The sequence below is a fragment of the Catharus ustulatus genome, chromosome 9 (genome assembly GCF_009819885.2).
Source record: "Catharus ustulatus isolate bCatUst1 chromosome 9, bCatUst1.pri.v2, whole genome shotgun sequence".
NCBI classification, from domain to species: Eukaryota; Metazoa; Chordata; class Aves; order Passeriformes; family Turdidae; genus Catharus; species Catharus ustulatus.
This window is the reverse complement of record NC_046229.1, coordinates 15,436,903-15,458,112: the sequence shown is the minus strand read 5'-3', so window position 1 is coordinate 15,458,112 and position 21,210 is coordinate 15,436,903. Positions and strand designations below refer to the sequence as shown.

The following is a 21,210-nucleotide window of genomic DNA, read 5'->3' as shown; positions in this document are numbered from 1 at the left end:
TGGATAACCCAAAAACTCTTCTGCAGACTGGAGAAAAGTCAGCATTAACTGATTCCCAAGGTCCCCTTATCCCTTACAATGTACAATCTACTTGGTTATGTACAAGATGCTGGTATTTTCTGAGTCTGCTGCCATTTTACTGGTTAGCTTTCTGGAGTGCCTCTTTCTAAATCAAACAATTCATCATATCTGAATATGAATTTTGTTTTCCTTGTTGCTCTGCCTTCTACCAGTTCTTACAGAAATCTTGGGTTAGAGACTGGAACCTAGCAAAAGCAGATATTAAAGTGTGTGTGTGATAATTAGTGGTGGAATGTATGAACAATCTTCATCACCTCCAGGGGTGCCTCTCTGCCCTAAAGCAGGTGAGGTGCCTCCCATACCCCTGCCACAGAGCCACGGTGCAGGAGCTGTGGCTCCTCACTCAAACTCCAACTCTTTCTTAATGTGACCTGCCAAAACCATTGCTCAGATAAATACTTGTTTGTGAGAGAATCCCTCAGGGAGTGAGGGAAAGCATTATCATCAATAGGAATGTAGAGAATACTTAATATTTCTTAAATGATTTTAGGACTTAATATTTGTAATGGAATCATAAAGCTTTCTTGTCCAGTATTGATTTTTAAAAATGGTTTAAATAATATGAAATACTTGCTAGCTAGACTTCTGCTTCAGCCCTACCATATTAGAGCAGGTCACTAATGTGTGGTAAAAACCAATTTTTATCTTCACCATCTGGTGTTCTGTTTTTTTTCCTCTTGGAAAAAAAGATAAGAGACACTTGCTGGAGGCTATTACTGCCTCTCTATTCCACAGAGGTGAAACTTAACAGGAAATCTGGCATATGTTGACTCTGAATTCTGCACATTAATACAGATTTGAGCACAGTTGCTGGCTTATAGGTGGTCCCACTCCAGCTGCTAAGGAGATGATGCACAGTAATGGAAGCAGAACTGGAACATAAACTTTTGCAAAGTGCTCTGAAAAAGGGCTGTTGCCTTTCATACTCTTGTTCTCTGGGAATAAGAAGCTTTTGCTAATTGCTTATAGGACATAACAAAAGGAGCGTGGAAATGGATGAGACAGTGAGAAGCTTGTATTAGAAAGACATGGACAGGAATGAAGAAAAGAAAATTTCCTGAGCCATCTTCAAGGTGAGCATTCAGGTGAGTCAATAAGATTTTGGGCTCTTATTCTGAGATTTTGGTTTTTTTTTCCTTTGGGGGGTGTGTTAAAACAGGGAAAAAAATCAGTATGGAGTTGTTTGGCATTTCATTATATAATGTTCACATGTAAGGCTGTACTTAGGCTTGAACACGCTAAGTTTCATGCTGTAATTTTCACCAGGGTTTCTGAGAAGTGGAGCAGACATCTTCTGAAATTTTCTTTTGTCGGTTCTCCAGCTCTGAGCAGACCCGTGCCTAGGTCTGCACTATTTGGCCATATGCCTGGTCCTTAGTAAGTGATTCAGGTAGGCAGCAATGGTTCAGATCCATTTGATAACTTCAGATAAATTAGATTTTGTACTACCTTCTACTTTTTTGAGTTTGACTTGTCCTTAGTTGCGAAGCTGTGTGTACTCAGTCCTGCCCCTTGGAGGTGGCACGAGCCGCGAGTTTCTGTGTCACACTGTTGGGTGTGAAGTGGTTCTTGTTTGCTTGTGACACCACGTTTCAAAGAACAACTACATGGGACGCTCTACCTGTGCGTACTGTCCGGATCTATCCGCAGAAGTTACTGCAGTTTTATCTGGATTTTGCATTTGTTTCCTAACGCGTGAGTGACGATGTACCTGCTGGTGTGCTTTCGGGGCAGCTCAGCCCCTTAGAGCCCCGCAGCTCCCTCTCGCTCGGGGGTCTCGCCAGCTCTCTCCACAGCCCAGCCCCGGCCGGGGGAGCGGCGCGGCTCGCGGGCAGGTGCGGGGCGGGCGGGGCCGGACGGGTTAAGGCGGGCGGGGCGCGGAGCGGAGCGGGACGGGCCGGGACGGGACGGGCCGGGCGGGCCCGCGCTGCCGGCGGCGCTGGCGCTGCTCCGCTCCGGGCTGCGGTGAGTGGGGCCGGGCCGGGCCGGGCGGGCTGAGCCCCTGTCGGGGCCGGGGCGGCAGGTCGCTGGACGGGGCAGCGGTGGGAACTCTGCTGCTGCGGGCCTGGACGAGCTCCGGGAGGAGTGCGCCTTTCCCCCAGGAGTCGGGCTGGCACCGCCTTGGCAGTGCTGTAAAACTCTTCGCGGTGGTGCCGGAGCCCCGGGCGCGCCCCGGGCGCTGGCGGGGAGCCGAGCGGGCGCTGCCCGGAGCGGAGCGGGCGCTGCCCGGAGCGGAGCGGGCGCTGCCCGGAGCGCAGCCCGAGCCCGGCGGGCAGAGCCGCTGCCGTGTCCCGCAGAGACGTCGCGGTGTGTGCGGACACGGACACTATCAAAACACACACGTGAGTTTCCGTGTGTTTGAGGCTCCGTTTGCACACCCGGGGAGTGCGGGGCCCTGCCCTGCGGAGGTGCGGGCAGCTGGGAGGGACTGCGGGCTCCGCACAGGGACTTCTGTAAAGTGGTGCTTCTCATACGGTGTTATCTTCATCTGTGCAATACACCGAAAAAAATACGCTGCCATTATTTCGCATAAGTTCTTTCCCTTAAGGAAACAAAGTCGGGGCGGGGGGGAGAGGGAGGGGAAGCACTTTTGTACCCTGGTGTTTCCAGAGACCCATGTGCTTAGGTCTGCTCTCCTATCTGTGGTCCAGAAAAAGACATTTCTTGTTGCAGACTGTTAAGTTTCATTGCTGTAGCTTTGTTCTTTAAGCTGTGCTGAGTGTGTGGTTTCTTGCATGTACTTATGGTCTTCTAAGAGGTGCAGTAGAAAGCACAACTCAAATCCAGTTACGTGGTGAAAAATCTGATTTCACTGAGCTTCTCTGTACTGAAAATTAAATTAAGAGCAAACAAATAAATTAAACAACCTCACAAACCAAACCTGTGTAATCGGTAAAGAAGCAGCAGTTATTAATACCATGTAAAGCTGAGAGATGTGTTTAGCTTTCTTTTCACTATGCTGGTAAAAGTTTGAGACAAATTAGACTGGCTGTGTCCTTATCGTCCTGGGCTACACCGCCCATTAACCATTTAGGAATGTCTTCCAGCATAGGCATTATGCCATCAGGCAAAGAAATAAAAGCTCTGAAGTGTATGATTTGACACTGTAGAGAATATATTTATCTTGGGTATTAGTCTTAAAGACTGACATACCTGAATTTTACTATTATGCCATCATTGTCTTGAGCAAATATGTCTTGTAGTGTGCTATTTCTAAGAGTTCCACTGACAAGTTGCTTATAAACCCAGGCTCTTAATCTCTTAATCAGAAGCAGTCAAGTGACTTGTTTTAATCAGCAGCGGTGTGATTTCGGTTCTCATCAGTATGTGCTGAAAATAAGCAGCAGAAGTTGATTTGTTTGGGACTGAGCTGAAATAGTCTGTATCCACATTCTGTAGGTTTTGTGAAAGAAAGCTGATTTGTTGAATGGTAAAATGGAGCTGGTAGTGATCAGTGAGAGGACCTGGAAGTTCTGCAGAAACAGGAAACTTACTTTAGAAGCAGAACAGGTATTTTCTTCTAGGCATGTTTCACAATGTATAGGCTCTTTGAATGACTTTTAAATACTTTAAATGCTGTGTCTGTTTCCGCATTATAGGATGACCTGCCAGCTTTTCCAGAACCACACTTAAAGGAGACTAAATGAAGGCTTTGCAGCAAAGTTTTTAGTTTGAACTCCATATATAGATCTACTAAACCATAATTTCAGAAAGTCTTAAATTACCAAAGTCTGAAGTCTAAACTTGTGGTAACTAGTGAGTTACTTGCTATCTGTCTCTAACAAATTTCTGTATCAGAAGCAATTTCATGCAGTAGAGCAGCTTTGTTCTAAAGGGATTTCAGAAGCTGGAGCCAGAGCTGAGCTTTGTACTACCTTGGTGGTATTGTAATTGTATTGTAATACCTTGGCCTCTGTGTCTCTGTTTCACAGTTCCAGTGTCTCAGTGCGCAGCAGTTTGCAGAGGAGCAGCACTGTCACTTACATGCACAGGATGCCCTGACAGTGATTTTAAGCCTCTTATCAGACTGTGTGTACAGAGCACTGTGGTTTGAGGCTGGGGGTACTCCTTCCTCTCTCTGCAACTTTAAATATTTAGTCTTGAGGTTCTACATTTTCAGTAGGCTCAATGCTTTTCTTGAGGCTCTCTATTTATGCCATATAACATTAGTCTCTTATGCAGGATGTATGATAAATGAAAACCTTAAATGTTTCCACCACAGATTCTTAAGAGTTGCCAAAGAATCATCTTCGTTCCTTTTGCCCCACTCCCTTCTCAGTACAAAAGATGACACTACAGAAATGGACTATTACTGGAAATATCCAGAACCATGATGGAAGTATGAGTGCTGCTGTATTTTCCATAAGTTAACCTTATGTAGGTGAAACAGACTTGGAGAGAAAATGGATGTGGCACTTTGCTCTCCTTACTCTGAAAGGTATTGAAGACCTAGGTAATGGAATAATGCTGCTTGGGAGTGAATGGTTTGAGTTCACCCAGTTATTTGAACTTGGAGATACTTCAGTTAAAGAAAAAAATAGAGCCAAACGGAACCACAAGTAGATTCCCTGACTAATAAGCAAGTTCTCTGGTTGAAAAACTTGTTCATTTGGCCTCATAGTTTTTTAGTAATAACTTTTTTTTTTCAATTTGTAAAGCTGCATTTTAAAAATGTTTAGGAAAAATTACATTCTCAGGTCCTTGAAGTATACTGTGTACCATGCTGTTTCAAGTACAGGCAGTGCCTGCAGAGTTTCTGTAATAAACAACATTTAAAATAGTTGCATTTCTGAGATAATGTCTCTGTAAAACCTGTTAAATGAATGTTGGCTTCAATGATATACTCTAGATTTTAAAAAAGCTTGTTTAGATATATTTGTATGCATAATTTTGTGTTTTCTATGTGCTTCCTTTCAGTTCCTCTAAATTGATTTTGGTTATAATATCAATAAACTATTAAAGACAATTGAAAGTGAGCCAGAGCACTTACCTCACAAAACTCTTCCTTACAGTTGCATACTAACGTTTTTGGCTTCTGCTGTGTTACACACCCTTTTCTGCACTGGTATTTCTTTCTAAGCTGAGGTAACCTGATGGGTTTCTTGGGTTACTGTGCAATCATTTGGTTGTGTTTTTCTCCTGGAACCAATTCCCATTCTGAACTGGTACTGCTGGTGTGTAGAGCTTTGGCTTCCCAGCACCCTGGCTTCCTTCCGCCTGTGCCTTCCCCTGGGGAAAAAAGTGAGAGAGTGCTTTTCAGTAATGGGAAAAACAAAAGCAGCAGTGGTGGCTGATCCCGAAGAAGAGGACAGGACAGAGGGTGTCTGTGTCTGCCTGTGGCATCAGGCACATGCAGTGCTGCATTTCTGCAGGGAGCCCTTGGCAGGGGCTGCACAGGCTGCAAGCCTCCAGGCACTCTTTTTGTGGTGCTCTATCAAGAGCCAGCTGCTGCTTGTGGGGTAAATTTTAAAAGCTGAAGGAATATGTGTAAGTAGGCAATTGCTGCTGATATTTCTCTGTAGTGACAGTCTGAATGTGACGAGAATGTTTCAAGTGACTCTCTTCCTTGTTCTGCCACCTGTGCCTGTGGTCAGTCAGTGTGATAAACTCAGCTTTCTGCAGAGCAACTTTTGTACTAAGTTTCAAAATCTCTTAGAGATCTGTATTTAATACCTGTTCTTTGCTAATGGAGAAGGGGAGCCAGGAGGCAAAGTGCTCATGCAGAGCTGGCAGCCTGCCTGCTTTGCAGGCTGAGCCTGGGCACAGCTCGCTCCTCGGCGCCGTCTCACAGCCCTGCCCGGACTGTACTGGCTTTGTGATCTCTCCTGTTCCAGAGTGTATCATTTTGGGTGTTGAACTGCCCTGAAATTCTGCACAGAAATTCCTGTGCCAGCTCAGGAAAACCAGCAGTAAACCAGGCTGGCGTTCTGTCTGGGCAAACACCCTTCCCCCTCTCAAGATGATTTTCTGCCCTGCCAAAGGGCTCCCTCTCTCATCCTCCGTGTAGACTCAGTTTTGTTCTCTGGGCCTTTCAGTCCATCTCTAAAGTCGCCCTGAATCCTCTTTCAGTAGCTCTCTGTGCCCAAGCCAGGCCTGTCTCTCCCTCCCTCTTGCATTTATAAAGGGCAGAAACCATCAAAGTCCCTCAAACTGACGCCAGCCCTTCAATAAAGTTGTAGCCAATGTATTGAAACGTCTTGGTTTTTAATGGAAAGGGAAGAGGCAGAAAATCATGGGGGTGTGCCATGAATCACATTATGGCTTGCAGGCTAAATTTTATAATGACTTTATCATTAAAACACTATTTGTGTTTTCCTTCAGAAATGTTTGCATTAATAATGAGTAGCTCAAATTAGAGCTGATTTACAGGCGAGATTAAATTTTTAATCAAAATTACTTAAAGCTAATTTTAATCACAGTTTCAATCAGCAAAATCCTTGACTTAAATAACTGATATTAAATTTTGTTATAAATATACAGATTTTTAGTGAATTTATTGAAGAAAACAAGATTACAATTGAATAACAACTATTAAAGCATGCTAACCTGCAACTGGCCAAACCTTTTGTTGAAAAAATTATCTAGGTAATGTTTTATTTCACTAACTCTTTATTCAGGTAGCTAGTGTAATATATTCCTACATACTCATGTAAATTCTTGACTTTTATTTAAAGAACAGTGAAGAACATATTCTAACTTGGTAGGAGTTATACTGTCATAGAGGAATTTATAAGCAATCAAAATATACAAACTGTCATGAAGACAAATCAAGTTCAAGGTGTTATGTATTGGGAAGAATTCTTTAAGTGTGTTTTGCATTTGAAAACTAAATTTAACTAAAATCCCAAATCCTTTGAAATTTTTTTGAACAGACAAAAAGCTTTAGTGTTTACTCAAGAGTGGTAGAGGAAAATGCAGTACATAGTCCATCAGTTTGTGATCTTTGCAGCCACTATTGGTTGAAATGAGGTAATGAAATAAATTAAAATGAGGAAAAGAACCTTTTAGACAAGGGTATGCTTTTGGCACTTGGCAAGTTTTGCTGTATTTGCCTGCAAGTAAAAGAGCAAGCTGTTAGCTCAACCCAAATGCAGTGTGTGATAACTGCTAGAGATCTGCATGGTGAGATAGGAAACACCAAGTGGTGTAGAAAGGTGACTAGAGATTGTTTGCTGTCCTTTCTCATAAAAGAAGAACTATCAAGAACTATCAAGCTTGGGAGAGACAATTTCAAAGCAAAATAAGGCAATTTTTCTTAAAGTGAGTAGCACAGTGGGGGAGTTCTCTGTTGCAGACTCTGGATGACCCTATTGCCTTTTTAAGTCTGGACTAACAAGTTTAGTTTTTTCTGTAACTTTGAACAGTATTTTGCCTGAATTATCAAATTCTTGTGTACTTAATAAACAGATCTGAAATATGTAATATTTAAGGATTATCTTTTTCTGAAGTTTAAACCTGCCCCGATTAAGATAAGCATCTCTGATTTGGCTGCAGAAGAGAAGACCTGGAGAAGAAAGTCCTGCCAGGATCTGTGACATGCCAGGAGCTATGGGATATCCTATCCCACCTCTTGTGCCTGGTGAGGACTGTGGCAGGACCACTGAGGATTCAGCTGCATAGCTCTGTCACAGCTGTACAGCTCCCCTGAGGCCAGGCTGATTCTGCTGGGAGGACTTCAAAGGTGTGAAGAAAACCGCTGTCTGCAAGGCCCTTGGTGTTGTGAGTGCTCTTTGCCCACAGGCTGGTGCAGAGCGCCAAGTCCTGCATCTCCACTTGGAAGGACTAGGATGTATGCAACCTCCAGTTCAGCTTCTGCTTTGGTGCAGCTTCCATTTGGAAGTGTCCAAATGGACACTGCCCTGTGACTCTGAGACCTCAGCTGGATGTTTTTCTACTCCTTCTCATCTTACCTCAACTCCTCAAGACATCTCTTTCAAAATCATTTGTCATTTGAGCTCTGCTGTGTGACAGTAAGTGTTTGTAGTGTAATTATTTCAGTGGAGAATAATGGATGTGTGAATATTTTTTTTTCTTTGGCTGTTACTTCAAATAAGGGTGGGACCTCATTAAGCTGAAGTATTTAAAATAAATTCCTAGTTGATATTTTAGATTTTTTTTAAGCTTTTAAACAGCTGAGATGCAAAAGGCATCTGCAGATTTCTTTGCTCTCCTGTCACTGCAAGCAAGAGATTCATCTGTTGAGATAATTACACAGTAAGATACAACATGTTCAGAAAACCTTCCCTGTAATTTTCACAGTTTTGCCTTTTTTTTTTTTTTTTCCTGCCATTCTTGCTCAAAATGCTACTTCTATTTGCAGGCGTTTGGGCTGTTCTGTAAAGGCTTAATGTCAAGCTCAGTAAGTCCTTTGCTGCCTTGATGTGTTAGAGCAGAGGTTTCTCTGCTGGCAGGGTTCCCAGCACTCGGCTACTCGAGTAGCTGTTGCCTGCAGCTCCTCAGGGACTTCTGGCCACTTACAGACTGAATTTGACTTTTGAGTACTTCCTAGGTGAGAATGGGGAATGTGCTGACTGCCCAACGCCCCCTCCCTGCCGTGAGCAGGGAGCAGTGGGCGTTGAATTCCAGTTGACTCATTGCAGTGGATCTGCATTGCTGAGGCTTTTTTATTTTTAGATGGAGGGATGCTCTGTAATATTTCAGCACAAGGGATGATTTACTTGTTTCCTTCCACTTCTTGTCCTTAAGTAGCTGTTCTTAGTTTTGACTAAGACCTCAGCTGGATGAGGTCTTAATTTTGATGCTTAAATTTGATGCTTCAAGTAATATAGTCTTTTGCAAAAAAGTGGCTGGCCAGGTTCTCAAGGATAATAAAATGGAAAACAACAAGTAACCTGCTTTCCTGTTGACTACTAGGTGGGAATTGAGAAAAATCAAGGAAAAAAGGCTAAGGAGCTAGTTCAGAAAAATGAATACTAAAAAAGATAAATTTCCTGAAAATATTAATTATGGAATAGTGTAATTGGATTTAAAATTACTGTAAATATTGCATGAAATAACACAGGTAGCCTAAGATAAATGACAAAAGATAGACCTTTTTAGTTTAAAACTTGGAAGGAACCTTTAATATAACAGTGGTGCATTAACCAGCCTGCTGAGGATTGTTTAATTTGCTTCCCAGTCCCTGGGGAGATGAGATTTAACTGTGAAATAACCACAGGGTAATAATAGGCTAAGTGAACTTGGTGTTTATGTCAATGATTTTAGCTGCAGAGGTGGAAAGCCCATCCTTTTTTTAATCTTTCTGCCTGTAACCACTTCTAGGTTTTGTGTTGGTTGCCACTCAGGTTAGTGATTGCCATTCACATTAGAGTATCTAACATGATTAGGATCTTCTGCCATGCTGTGTTTCTTAAAACTCTTATTGAAACTCTTCTTTGGATACTGGCAGTGAATGTGAGGGCTAGTGATGATCAGGCACAAACTCCCTTCTGTGCTGTGTGACCCTGCGTGCAGTCCAGCAGCCATGAGATACTGCTGTCAGATCTCCTGTATAAATTAGTCCAGGTTCAGTTTGGTTCATAAAAAAGGCAGTAAAATTGCCAAGGCAGCTGCCATTGACCTGGCCAGAGTAGCAGAAGTGTGATGTAATCCGGAACCTGAACTCCCTCTCCATCATCAGCTTTAATAGCCCTGTGTCCAAAATAGTGTTGAGTGGGTATGAGAAATAAACCCCGGCGCTACTGCTGTTTCTGGGGCTTGCTTTAGCCTGTGGTTGGGTAGGGAACTGGGTTTTGGTTTTGAAGATAACTGGGCTGTGTGGTGCTCACAAATCTGTGGGTTGAGAGCCCGGTAAAATAATTCCTGGCTTTAGAATAGTCAAATATCTAGAAAATATTTTTTCCCTTTTCAGCACATTTACTTAAGTCCTCTAGTAGTAAATAACAGATATGCGCTCAGAATATATATGCCTCTTATATACACGCATTTTAAACATTTATTAATATGTAACTGAAAAAAAAAATTTTCTGTAATGGGCCTTTTATTGCTTAGTCAGTAAAATGGAAGAGTTATGATTTATGCTTCCCTATCCCAACTGGCTACACTGAGAAATGGAAATAATGATGGGGCTGTGGCTCAAACATGGGATTTCAAAGCAAAAATGGCTTGGCTGTTGCTCAGATTTTCTCTATGACCTTCAGAAAGTAATTTTCTTAGCTTCCACTTTGTTGCGTCTACAGTATGGCTGCTGGTGCAAAAGAACCGTGCTGGAATTTTTGAAGTAGGAAAATATTTTAAAATTCTTGATTCATCCAAACATCATGGACTGTGGTCCTCCAGCATATCTTCTGCATCAACCTTGTACAGTTTGAATTTTTTCTTAAGGTCTCCTCTTGTGTCCCTGTCACTCCCCCAAAGAGGAAGGTGCAGTGACTGAAGCAGGGGTTATTAGCTGGTTGCTAATCTTTCTTTTTCCCTTCCACCCTTGCTAGGATGCAGGGGCTTTAATCCAGGATGAACGAATGCTACTATGACAAGCGCATGGACTTTTTCTACAACAGGACCAAGGCGGACACAGCGGATGAGTGGACAGGACCACAGCTCATTGGCGTTCTATGCTTTGGCACATTTTTCTGCCTCTTCATTTTTATTTCAAATTCATTGGTCATAGCAGCTGTGGTGAAGAACAGGCGGTTTCATTTCCCCTTTTACTATCTTCTGGCCAACTTAGCAGCTGCAGACTTTTTTGCTGGCATCGCCTACGTGTTCTTGATGTTCAACACCGGCCCGGTGTCCAAGACGTTGACGGTCAACCGCTGGTTCCTGCGCCAGGGCCTGCTGGACACCAGCCTGACGGCGTCCCTGGTGAACCTCCTCGTCATCGCCGTGGAGCGCCACATGTCCATCATGCGCATGAAGATCCACAGCAACCTCACCAAGAAGAGAGTCACCTTCCTGATCATATCCATTTGGGCCATTGCTATTTTCATGGGCGCTGTTCCCACCCTGGGTTGGAACTGCCTCTGTGACATTACTGTCTGCTCATCCCTGGCACCCATCTACAGCAGAAGTTACCTGGTGTTCTGGAGTGTCTTAAACCTGGTTGTGTTCTTCATTATGGTGGTGGTTTACATAAGAATCTACATGTATGTCCAGAGGAAAACCAATGTCTTGTCATCACACACCAGTGGGTCCATTAGCCGGAGGAGAACCCCTGTGAAGCTCATGAAGACTGTCATGACTGTCTTAGGTAAGAGACTACAAACCAGGGTGGGCAAGGCTGGCAGTGCCACTGGATTGGTTTGTGTTGCTTTGGTTTAGTTTTTATTTGAAACAAACAAACAAAAAAAAAAAAACTCCACAAAAATTCCTCAGTCACCCTAACACAAAAAAACCTTAAACTTATAAGTGCTGGAGCCATCTAGACTTCTGTGTTCTTTAGACAGTGAAATTGCTTGTGCACTATGCAGAAACATGAGATAGAGGACTGGTCAACACATAGAAGAAAAGTGTCGGCACCTTGTTACAAAACACAAATAGTGAAGATAAAGATTTTTGGCTTTTGTTTTTTAAGCAGGAAGACAAATCACTTTGAGAAAGGCTTGTGAAGGTTTATAATTACCTAGTAGAACATTTTCAAAATAATTGTTTTACTATTTGCTCAAGGCCATGAGCACTAATATTGGATATTGATAGTTTTCTTTGCACATCTTCCTCTTGGCTGTTTTCTGTACACAGAAACTTCTTCCCCCTGGACATGCACCTTCCCTAGGAAGAGAATGGCTGGTGGGTCTGTGACTTTGATAGAGGTTTGCTTTTCAAGTGAAGGATTCACCTTCATTCTGTGGATATTGCATGGTGCAAAATATTTCTAGATAATGATGGTACAGTCTAGCCTTAGATTTAGATGAGATTTGCCCTGGGTTCTACCCTAAAGACACTGCTGATCCTTGAGCAGCTCAGATCACTTCATCAGGGAATTGTGATGTAATGCATTAAATTAGAGATGAACACAGCAGGTGACAGATCCTTGGAACAAATACCAGCTGTAGCAGTCAATTTTCTCCAGAACTACTTGCATCTGAACAAAATGTGCCCTGGAAACCAGGTATCAAGTAAGCTCCAGGTACAAAAGGGTTCTACTGAGACATTTGTGAAGCTGGGCTGAGGTGATGGTGGACTCTAAACCCACAAATATGGCTTTACTGCTCCCACAGCTGTTCTGAGGTTGGATGAGCCAATACAGCAAAGCTGGAGATTTTGGGAGAGCCGGTGGTCATGTATACCTGGGACACACTGCAGCATGGTAGTATCACAGAGCTCTGGGAGAAAAGTGTAATTTTTCATGGAGCTAGGGCTTGCCAGGGTAGGAAGTTCAAGCTGTTGACACTTTCTTCCCCTTTCAGTTTTTAGGTGCTGTTTGCACAGTCTGGTATCTGATTTTATTACTTTTATCTGAAATAATAGTGCTGTGCTACATAACACCTTTGTCTACTGAATTATGTCTTAAAGAGCTTCAGAAGCTGAAACCATTAACCTTCACAGTGCCTGACCTTGTAAAAGAAAGTGGACTGATAGTTCAAGCACGTACAAGGTTCTCACTTATATTTCTGTGTCTTCTGGAGTTGGCTTGTCCACTGCCAGAGCCTTTTCTTTCTAAATCCTTTCCCGACTGTTCTTTTGAGATTCAATTTGGTGGTTGCTCCTGTCCCCCTGCCTCTGACTTGCAAGAGCAAGGTTTGATCTTTTGCCCCACCTCAACTCTTGTGCAGTGAAACCTAAACCATCCACCTGGAAGGAGAAAATCCCTGCAGGAAAACTCTGAATTGCTCCAAATACACTACTCCTAATGCATGGAGATGAGTACACTGTAGTTAACTGCTGCATTGGAAGGAGATAGACAAGAGAGCACTTGTAAAAGGCAGTTCTCTGAGCATTTCTGTGAAAGGCAGAGCTGCACCCTGCAGCCGATGTGGGAGTTGGAAGGACAGGGATGGTGGCTGCCATTCTCTCATCCCTCGTGGTCCTTTAGCCTGTGGCAAGCCTTTGGTGTTCTCTGTGACTGTGCTGCTGTGTGGAAATAAACCTCACTTAACATCTCATTTCAAATTTGGTTTTTTTTTACTAGGGAGTGAGGGTTTAGGACTATGGGTTGGTTTGAATTTCAGCATTAGCTTCCTCTTACTCACAGCATATGGTTTTTCAGCCATGAAATTAAACTATAATTCAGGCAGAACATTTAATGTTATTGTGTGCTGGGCCAAGCAAATTTAACTTAGCCTAAGCACAGCTTTGGAGATGATTATTTTGTATACTTACTTTCTCAGAAACAAAACCGAAACAGAGCCTGCTTCCAAAGAAGTTAAATTAGTGCTGGTGTTGCTGAGTGTACAGTCTACTTCAAGCTCATGGGTCAGAGCAAATGTATCTTGGCATGTTCCTTCATATCAGTTCTCCAAATTTTGATTCTCATGGGCTTTTTATAGCCATTTATTCCCAAGAATGAGAAGTTATCTTTTTTAAACAGTTTGAAATGTGCTCTTCTGGCCAAGTCATTCAAACACTATGTGCAAAATGTATTAAAAACCAAATAGCTTGTTTTCTGGACTTTCCAATTACCACAGGAGTCACCAAGTGACCAAAGTGATTCTTCCAAAATTCTGCTCATAACCACTGATGCAAGAGCCTAGAGCTATATGCAGCATGCGGGTTTTGCCCAAAGCACTTATTCTTAATTTTTTTTCCAAAATGTCTGAAAATGCTTTGGAGTACATGCCTGATGTAGTCTTAACTAAAAGCCCATTCCAAGATGCTGTGCTGGATGAAGCATAATAAACCCCAGCATTCTTGTTCATGTGCTCTGTTGGTTTCATGGGAGGTTCAGGACAAATCCCTCTCCTCTGCTGCTGTGAGGAAGGAGGCTGTGTGTAGCTGGGTACTGCTGGCATGCTGCTCCTCCCAGCTTCCTCCTGCCCCCTCCTTGGGAAGGCTGGGCTGTGGCTGGCTGCCCTTCCAGCAACACATCCCTGTCGTCTCTGGGTGTTCTCCTCCTGTGAGCTGAGAGTTGGGGGAATGGAGATTTTAGTGTGATTTCATGGATTCCTGGTGACCACATCTACAGGTGGCTTTTTGCACCATCACTTAGGCTTGGAGGGTCCCTTCCAGAGGCTGGGAGTCAGCTCCCTGTCATCTGCATAATCCTGCCATAGCCCCCAAAATTGTCCATCATGGCATAGGAGTAAGGCTTTCCCTTTGGCATGCTGAACCACAGAGTTGTCTATTTGAAACTGGAAGATGTGAAACCAAGAAAAAGGGGCTAAAATCCTCTTGAGCTGACCTTGTGGCATAACCCCAGCTCAGCCTGTGACTGTGGCTTTGAAGAAGAATGGCTGCAGGTGTGAGGGTATGTGATTTTCAGGTGGTTGTGGATGTGGTAGCTCCTCTGAACCTGGCAGCGAGATTCCTGCTGAAATAGCAGCTTTGGAGGGGATGATTTTCAGTTTCAGTGAATTTATAGTTTAATTGGTAACTTGCTGTCTTAACTTGGTCACACATGTGGCATTGGCAGCTGGAACCTACTGCACGTTTATTTTTTTTTTTTCTCAGCGTTGGAATGCTTAGGGACAGCCTTGTTGTGGAGGAGTTTATGAAATGATGCTGTTGAAGCATCAGCAGTGCTTCCAGATCCACAGGAATTAATTTTTAAACAGAGATGATGTAATCTACAAGAAATTCCATGGTTAAATCGAATGGAAAATCCTTAAACTAACCTTGAGGCATTTTGACACCTGATCTTCCATAATCTGGTGGAAAGACTCCAAGTTGCTCTAATCTGTGTGGTAGTCAGACTGTATTTCATGTCACTTTTGTGAATTTTAAAGAGTTCCAGAAGTTAAATTATTTTTGGTGTGTGGCACTTAGTCAGGGAGGGGAGCTCCTATGGGATAAATATTCTGCAAACAAGAAAATTGCAGAAGGGCTGAGACTGAGGTATATTTTTATGCTTAACCATGGTTCCCTCTGAAAGCTTGGTGGTAAAAATAACAAAATCTGAGCAAGGCTGCGAGTCTGAGATGTGCCTCACTTTCATCTCTGTGGTGCCAAGAGCAAACTGTGGTTTTGATGGAGTCAAAGGAGCAGCCCCAAGAAAGCATTATCCAGTAACTTGTACATTGTCACTGCATTGCCCCATCCTTGTTTTTGGTCGTGGGAAATATGTGGTGACACACCTGCCAGTGTCTTTTACCTTCCCTCACTTTTGCAGCTGAAACCTTTTAGGGTTTTACTTGTAGAATGTATTCCTGTCTATCTATACAAGTTCGTGGACTAGTCCTGCCTGCAGTCTTGGGTCCTGTTTGAAAGAGAGATCTGTCTTTTGTTAAATGTGCCTTTTGGGGTCTCTTTCCTCTCCTGCTGACTTCTGTACCAGCATGGTTGCACCTTGCACACTTTATGGTACAGGTGGTCAAGATGCTTTCAGTGTCTGTTCTAAGGAAGGTTTGTTGCCATCTCAGTTCCTGCATGGAGCTGGGGGATTGGCAGCTTTGGCAGTGACCCTTGGCAGGGAGTGAAAGCTCTGTGTCTGAATACTTGCTGAGACACTTAACTAGGCACAGTATTGTCTGGGTGGGTTACAGGGCTTGTTAAAACTGATGAGCTTTGTTGGTGAACCCCAGGACAGCAAAGCTGTGCAGAGTTTTCTCCCTTGTAAATGGTAAGAGAGAGCTGGTGCCCTGCTCACAACTGCTTACTCAGCATGCAGGAGCCAAACCAGTGTGTAGTACAAAGACTGGCTGGGGAAAACAAGTGTTGTGGTAGCAGCATGCAGCTCCCAATGCCAGTGGGCAATGGAGGAATGTCACTGATGTTAACTAGTATCTCAAAACTAACACCATGAAATTAGTACTTAGCATCACAAAAATCTTGGTACAGCAGAGTAGAAAATTCAGTTTCTGAAGGAAGTGATCTCTGCCTTTCTGTTCAGTATTGCCTGGAGCAGAATAAATCAGTTGAATTTTGTCTGTAGTCCAGGAGCACAAGGTTGCAGCAAGAGCCACGGTACCTTGTCCTGGATACATTTTTCAGCAATCCTAGTGCTTGTGAATCACACAAATCCAGGTAACATACCGTCATGGCCTGCCTGTCATGTGGGCAGTGTCCACTCCAGTCCTTGATGGGGACAAGTGTCAGTGCTGCTGACACCAGCCCGTGTGTGCAGCACAGCTGGGGGTGCCTGAGGTGCTGCTGAGCACTGGCTCTGGCACTGGGATCCAGGCTCCCTCCCACTGCTGCCTTCCACTGCTTGGATTTGGGAATGTCAGCAGCTTTTAAAAGATGAGGTGGACTTGCTTGTTCTACCAAGAGTGTTGAACAGATAGCTGCATCCCCAGGAGACCTTTCAGGCGTCTAGATGCTATTATTTGTTGAATTATTTGAATTGAATTATTCCTAAGCTCCAAAATGGGGAAACTCTGCTGTGATAAGTGATTGGAATTTCCTCGGTACATTGTTCAAACGGTGACTGCTGGGCAGAGTTGTAATTTTCTATTTCTGTATGTCAGACAGCAATTGTGGCTTGTGCTAAGTTAGTATTATCATGCACATGGCTACTCCTTCCCTGGGCTCTGGGCAGGGATCACGGGGTGCAGAGCAGCGGGGAGACCAAGGGGCAGATGGGGCAGTCCAGGGCCCCTCTCCAGCTTGTGGCCAAGGCTGCATTTGGTGGCAGTGTTACCCCTCCTCACCCTCACTTGTGGTGTGGGTGTGCAGGAACATCAGAAGGTGCAAATGCAATATTGAACTGCCTTCTAAGCTGTGGTTTTAATGCTTTCTTTGTGCTGTGTTCAGTCTGACTAACATCTCCCTTATTCTCCCTTTAATTTTTTTGCCTCTCTTGCAGTTTTCTCTTCCCCCACCACAATGCTCTTACTTCCTCATAGTTTTTGTTTTGGTTTTGTTTTTCTTTTTTCCCTGCCCCTTCATTTCTTTGCCCTGACTGCTATATCCTTCACTTCACCTTCACCAACTCATCTATTTGTTTCCTCTTCTCTTTTCCTGTGTAACTAAATTTTTTTTCCTGCAGCTGAATTAGTGTGTCTCAGCATGCAGAGCCTGGGAGGGAGCAGTGGAAGGAGGTGAGCTCAGCTCTGATCAGGAAGCCCACAGTGTGTTGTAGGCAGTGGCACCCCACATTAGCTGTGGGTTTCCCACTCAGGACATGTTTAAATTATGTGACACCTGTTTTATTAATTGGCACTGTAGAGTCAGCTGTAGGGTGGCAGGAGAGTTGTCTCTTTAAATCATATTATGGCAGTGGTGGAAGTGAACCACCTGATACCTTCTCCTCTAGTACGTGAGAGAGATGAACAGAGGAAATGTGTCCAAGTGCCAGTTCTCTGCTTCTAAATGCCCCAGAGCTCTTGTTAATTTATCAGCATGGATAAATGACTGTGATGACCTTTTCCCATGTGTGTTTGAGTTGATGCTGTCAGCAGCTCAGATTCTTGCTCCGTGCAGTCTTCTGAGAGCTGCCCTGCCTCCTGCTCAGGGCTTGGCAGAGGAACTGTAGCAGATATAATCTTGCTACTGTCATTAGAATTTTGGCCTCTCCTCTTTATCATTTTTGTATAGAATTTCGACAAACTCAATAATCTTGTAAGATATTAAACACTCCAAAACCCTAGAATTTTGAAGTCAGGTTTGGTTTTCCTTTTATCGTCTCTTGTATTTCTAGGTGCCTTTGTTGTCTGCTGGACCCCTGGCCTGGTCGTCTTGTTGCTTGATGGCCTGAACTGTACTGACTGTGGGATTCAGAATGTTAAAAGGTGGTTCCTTCTCCTGGCCCTGTTGAACTCCGTCATGAATCCAATTATTTATTCATACAAAGATGATGAGATGTGGGCTACCATGAAAAGGATGATTTGCTGCTCCTCTGAGGATAAGAGCCAGGAGAGACGCTCCTCTCGCATCCCCTCAACAGTTCTCTGCAGGAGCACGGAGATCTCGGGCCACTACATTGAAGATGGCATTATTCAAGGGACAATTTGTGGAAAAGGAGATCTTGGTGACAAAGGAAACTCCTGAGCTATGCAAGGGACTGACTTGGCTGGAAAAGGAGAGGGGGAAGGGAGAGGTTTTGTAAGAGGAGATTGACTGGCAAAGCTAGTAAACAATATATCCACTTTGTTCCAGAGCCTCAACTCCAGTGTTAACAAAAGTTCATGTAAATAATTGCCTGATGGAAAAACACTTTGTAATGAAGAAAACTTTCTGTGCTGCCATCCTTTTTGTCTTTCAAGTACATGAAATTGTTTTTTCATGTGAATGGAATAAATACCTCTCAGAGACTTCTTGTGCATGGAAACAAAATGTAAGCAATGTGGAGAGACCCTCCTTAAGCTCCTACAGAGAGAAGAAACCTGCCTGACTGTGCAGGTTTGGCATTCATTGAGTATTTATGTTTTGAATAGTTTCTGTGCATCTTGAGAAGGATTGTAGACTTGGTTGGACAGAATTGTGTCATGTGTTTTGGTTTGTGAAGTTCATGAAATAGTTCATGCTTACCTCTTCGCTTCCTCCTCCTTGTCTTGCTTTCAGAATAGGTAGTTTGATAGTTTATTAAAGCTATGCCAGAAACCTGGCTGTGATGGGAGACCCAGACCAGGCGTCAGTGTGTGTAAGTTTGTCTGACCGTGGACATTTCTGAAAGTACAGAAAGCACAAAACTCATTATTTCTTCTGTAGTGGAGTGAATGCTGCAGGCAAAGACAGCACACTCTGCTGCTGTTGTGTAGGCAGGCATTGAGGGTGGATTAACAGAAAAGCAGCAAGGCTGTGTTCATTATGCTCATTTCTTGCTTCCCTGGATAAGATCAAATGGGTGTGCTCACTCCTCTTTATGTGCTGTACCACTGAGAGAAATGAGATCCAAAACTCTGGTGTGCAAGGGAACTTCGAAGAGAAGTTTAAATACCCACATGTTCAGGTTCAATCCAGCTATTTAAAATAGAAATTAATTTACAGGCAAACAAAGCCTGAAATGGATTTAAGCCCCTTCCATAATACAGTATGCATTGATTGTTGGACCTTATCTGGACCACATGGAACCTCTGATTTGCAAACAGATCTTACTGGAACAGGTGCTTGAGCAAGAGACCATGAAGCAGTGAGCCATGGAGGGCTTTCAGCGTTGTGACTGGTCAAATCTAGTGCTGATGCAACCACAACCCAAACAGCTGCAGTTCTTGACTTAGGGACTGTGCTCTCATGGAGTATTCAGCAATACAGAGCTCTAGGGTAAACTTCTTATATTTAAACTTTCGAATTAAAAACTGGATTGTAGACTTCTCAGCACTCTAAAAAGCTGGTTCATGCTGTCTGGTTTCAACAGCAGTGAACTCCCTGTTTCCATTTTAACTTCAAGAGAAGTTTCCTGTGTTGTCTCCTAGAGAAAATCGTATCCCTGGTATTAAGGCAGGTGACCACAACCAGAGGTAACTATGAAATGTTTTGGAAGTTTTGGCCACTTGGAATTATCAGAAAACAGCACCAAGAGCCAACACCAAGACATATTTTATGAAACTGAAAGATAAAGTTCAGCTGAGCTTTGGACAAATTCTTCCTTTGGTTCCACTTGCATATGAATATCTGGGCTGTGTTGGTCAAAACAGAACCAGCCCCTGGCTCAAAGGCTGAGCAGGGGAGTTGCAGAATGCACTGGAGGACTTCACAGCAGCCCTCAGCATATCTTACAGACCCAGCAAGGCTCTGTTCAGAGAGCTCTCCCAGAACATGCGTTATCTTGTAGGGATGTGGCCCAGTATTCATGGTCGATGCTGTATTTGAGTAACGCTTAAAATGTTTACACATTTTTTGCTATTATAATGCAATTTTTTGGTGCAAATACTACTTCACTGCTTTGGTGTTCTGAAAAGTGTGTAAAGTGGTGCTTTATAGACATGGTGGTGTGATGGGTTGAGCTGGCCAGAGGCCAGGTGTCCACCAAAGCTGCTCCATCACTCCTCTCCTCAGCTGGACAGGGGAGAGAAAATAAAACAAAAGGCTCACAGGTCAAGATAAGGACAGGGAGAGATTGATCACCAATTATAGACTTGACTTGGAGAAAAATTAAGTTATTACCAATTACATCAGGGTAGGATAGTGGGAAATAAACCCAGATCTCAATACTTTCCTCCCACCCTCTGTTTTTCCTGGGCTTAGCTTTACTCCTGATTTTCTCTATCTCCATTCCACAGGGGAACAGGGAATGTGGTCAGTTCATCAGTTGTTGCCACCCCTTCCTCCTCATGGTGAGGTTTCCTCACACTCTTCCCCTCCCCTTTGTGGGGTCCCTCCCACATGAGGCAGTGCTCAGATTTCTCCAGCAGCGTGGGTACTCCATGGAGTAGCCAGCAGACCTGCTCCAGCATGGGCTCTCCATGTACCCACAGCCTCCTTTGGGCATTCCCCTTCTCCAGCATGGGATCCTCCACAGGCTGCAGGTAGATCTTTGCTCCACCATGGGCCTCCATGGGCTGCAGGGGAAGCTCAGCTCTGGCACCTGGAGCACCTCCTGCCCACCTTGGTGTTGGCACAGTTGTTTCTCTCACACATTCTCACTCTCTACAGCTGTAGTTGTACAGGACTTTTTCCATCTATCTTAAATACGTTATCCCAGACCTGCTGCATGGACTCAGCTTTGGACAGGGGTGGGTCTGTCTTGGAGCCAGCTGGCATTGGCTCTGTCAGACACTGGGAAGTTTTGGGTGTCTTCTCACAAAAGCCACCCCTGTACCCCCCTACAGCTACTGCAGTGCACAGTTTGTCTGAACTAGGCTGAAGCTCTGTATACAAACCTAATAGAAAATAAAATGGTACTTCAAAATGAAAGTCTTGTTTTGCTTCCTGTTTGAATGGAGATTGAACAATGATGGGGAAATGTTTCATGTCAGTGTAGGTTGGGGGTGGGGAGTGTTTCAATAAAATTTTCCTATTTACTAGCCATACTAGCCAGTGTACTGCTTGGTTGAATCAGGCCCTGAAGAGAGCTTGGATGAAGATCTTGAGCAGCTGCAGCAGGGGAAAATACATTAGGTCTTTCCTTCAGAGCTTGGGATTTAGGATGCAAAATAACCTTTGGATGATATTTCCAGGTAAGCAGGAAAAGGTGGC

At 43.8% G+C, this 21,210-nt stretch overlaps 1 protein-coding gene across 4 annotated transcripts; it reads left to right on the top strand.

Moving 5' to 3' along the window:
* Positions 1 to 1,420: 1,420 nt before the first annotated feature.
* Positions 1,421 to 20,881, top strand: LPAR3 (lysophosphatidic acid receptor 3). Of its 4 annotated transcripts, none has more exons than XM_033066912.1 (4): positions 1,421 to 1,471; positions 7,576 to 8,051; positions 10,533 to 11,290; positions 17,774 to 20,881. In XM_033066912.1, exons 3-4 carry the CDS (start codon positions 10,555 to 10,557, stop codon positions 18,121 to 18,123), a joined length of 1,086 nt encoding a protein of 361 aa, XP_032922803.1. In that variant the 5' UTR covers positions 1,421 to 1,471; positions 7,576 to 8,051; positions 10,533 to 10,554; the 3' UTR covers positions 18,124 to 20,881. The 4 variants fall into 4 exon arrangements, with proteins under 4 accessions (XP_032922803.1, XP_032922800.1, XP_032922802.1 ...); XM_033066909.1 differs by lacking the exon at positions 1,421 to 1,471 and adding an exon at positions 1,702 to 1,776; XM_033066911.1 differs by lacking the exon at positions 1,421 to 1,471 and adding an exon at positions 1,987 to 2,046.
* Positions 20,882 to 21,210: the final 329 nt, after the last annotated feature.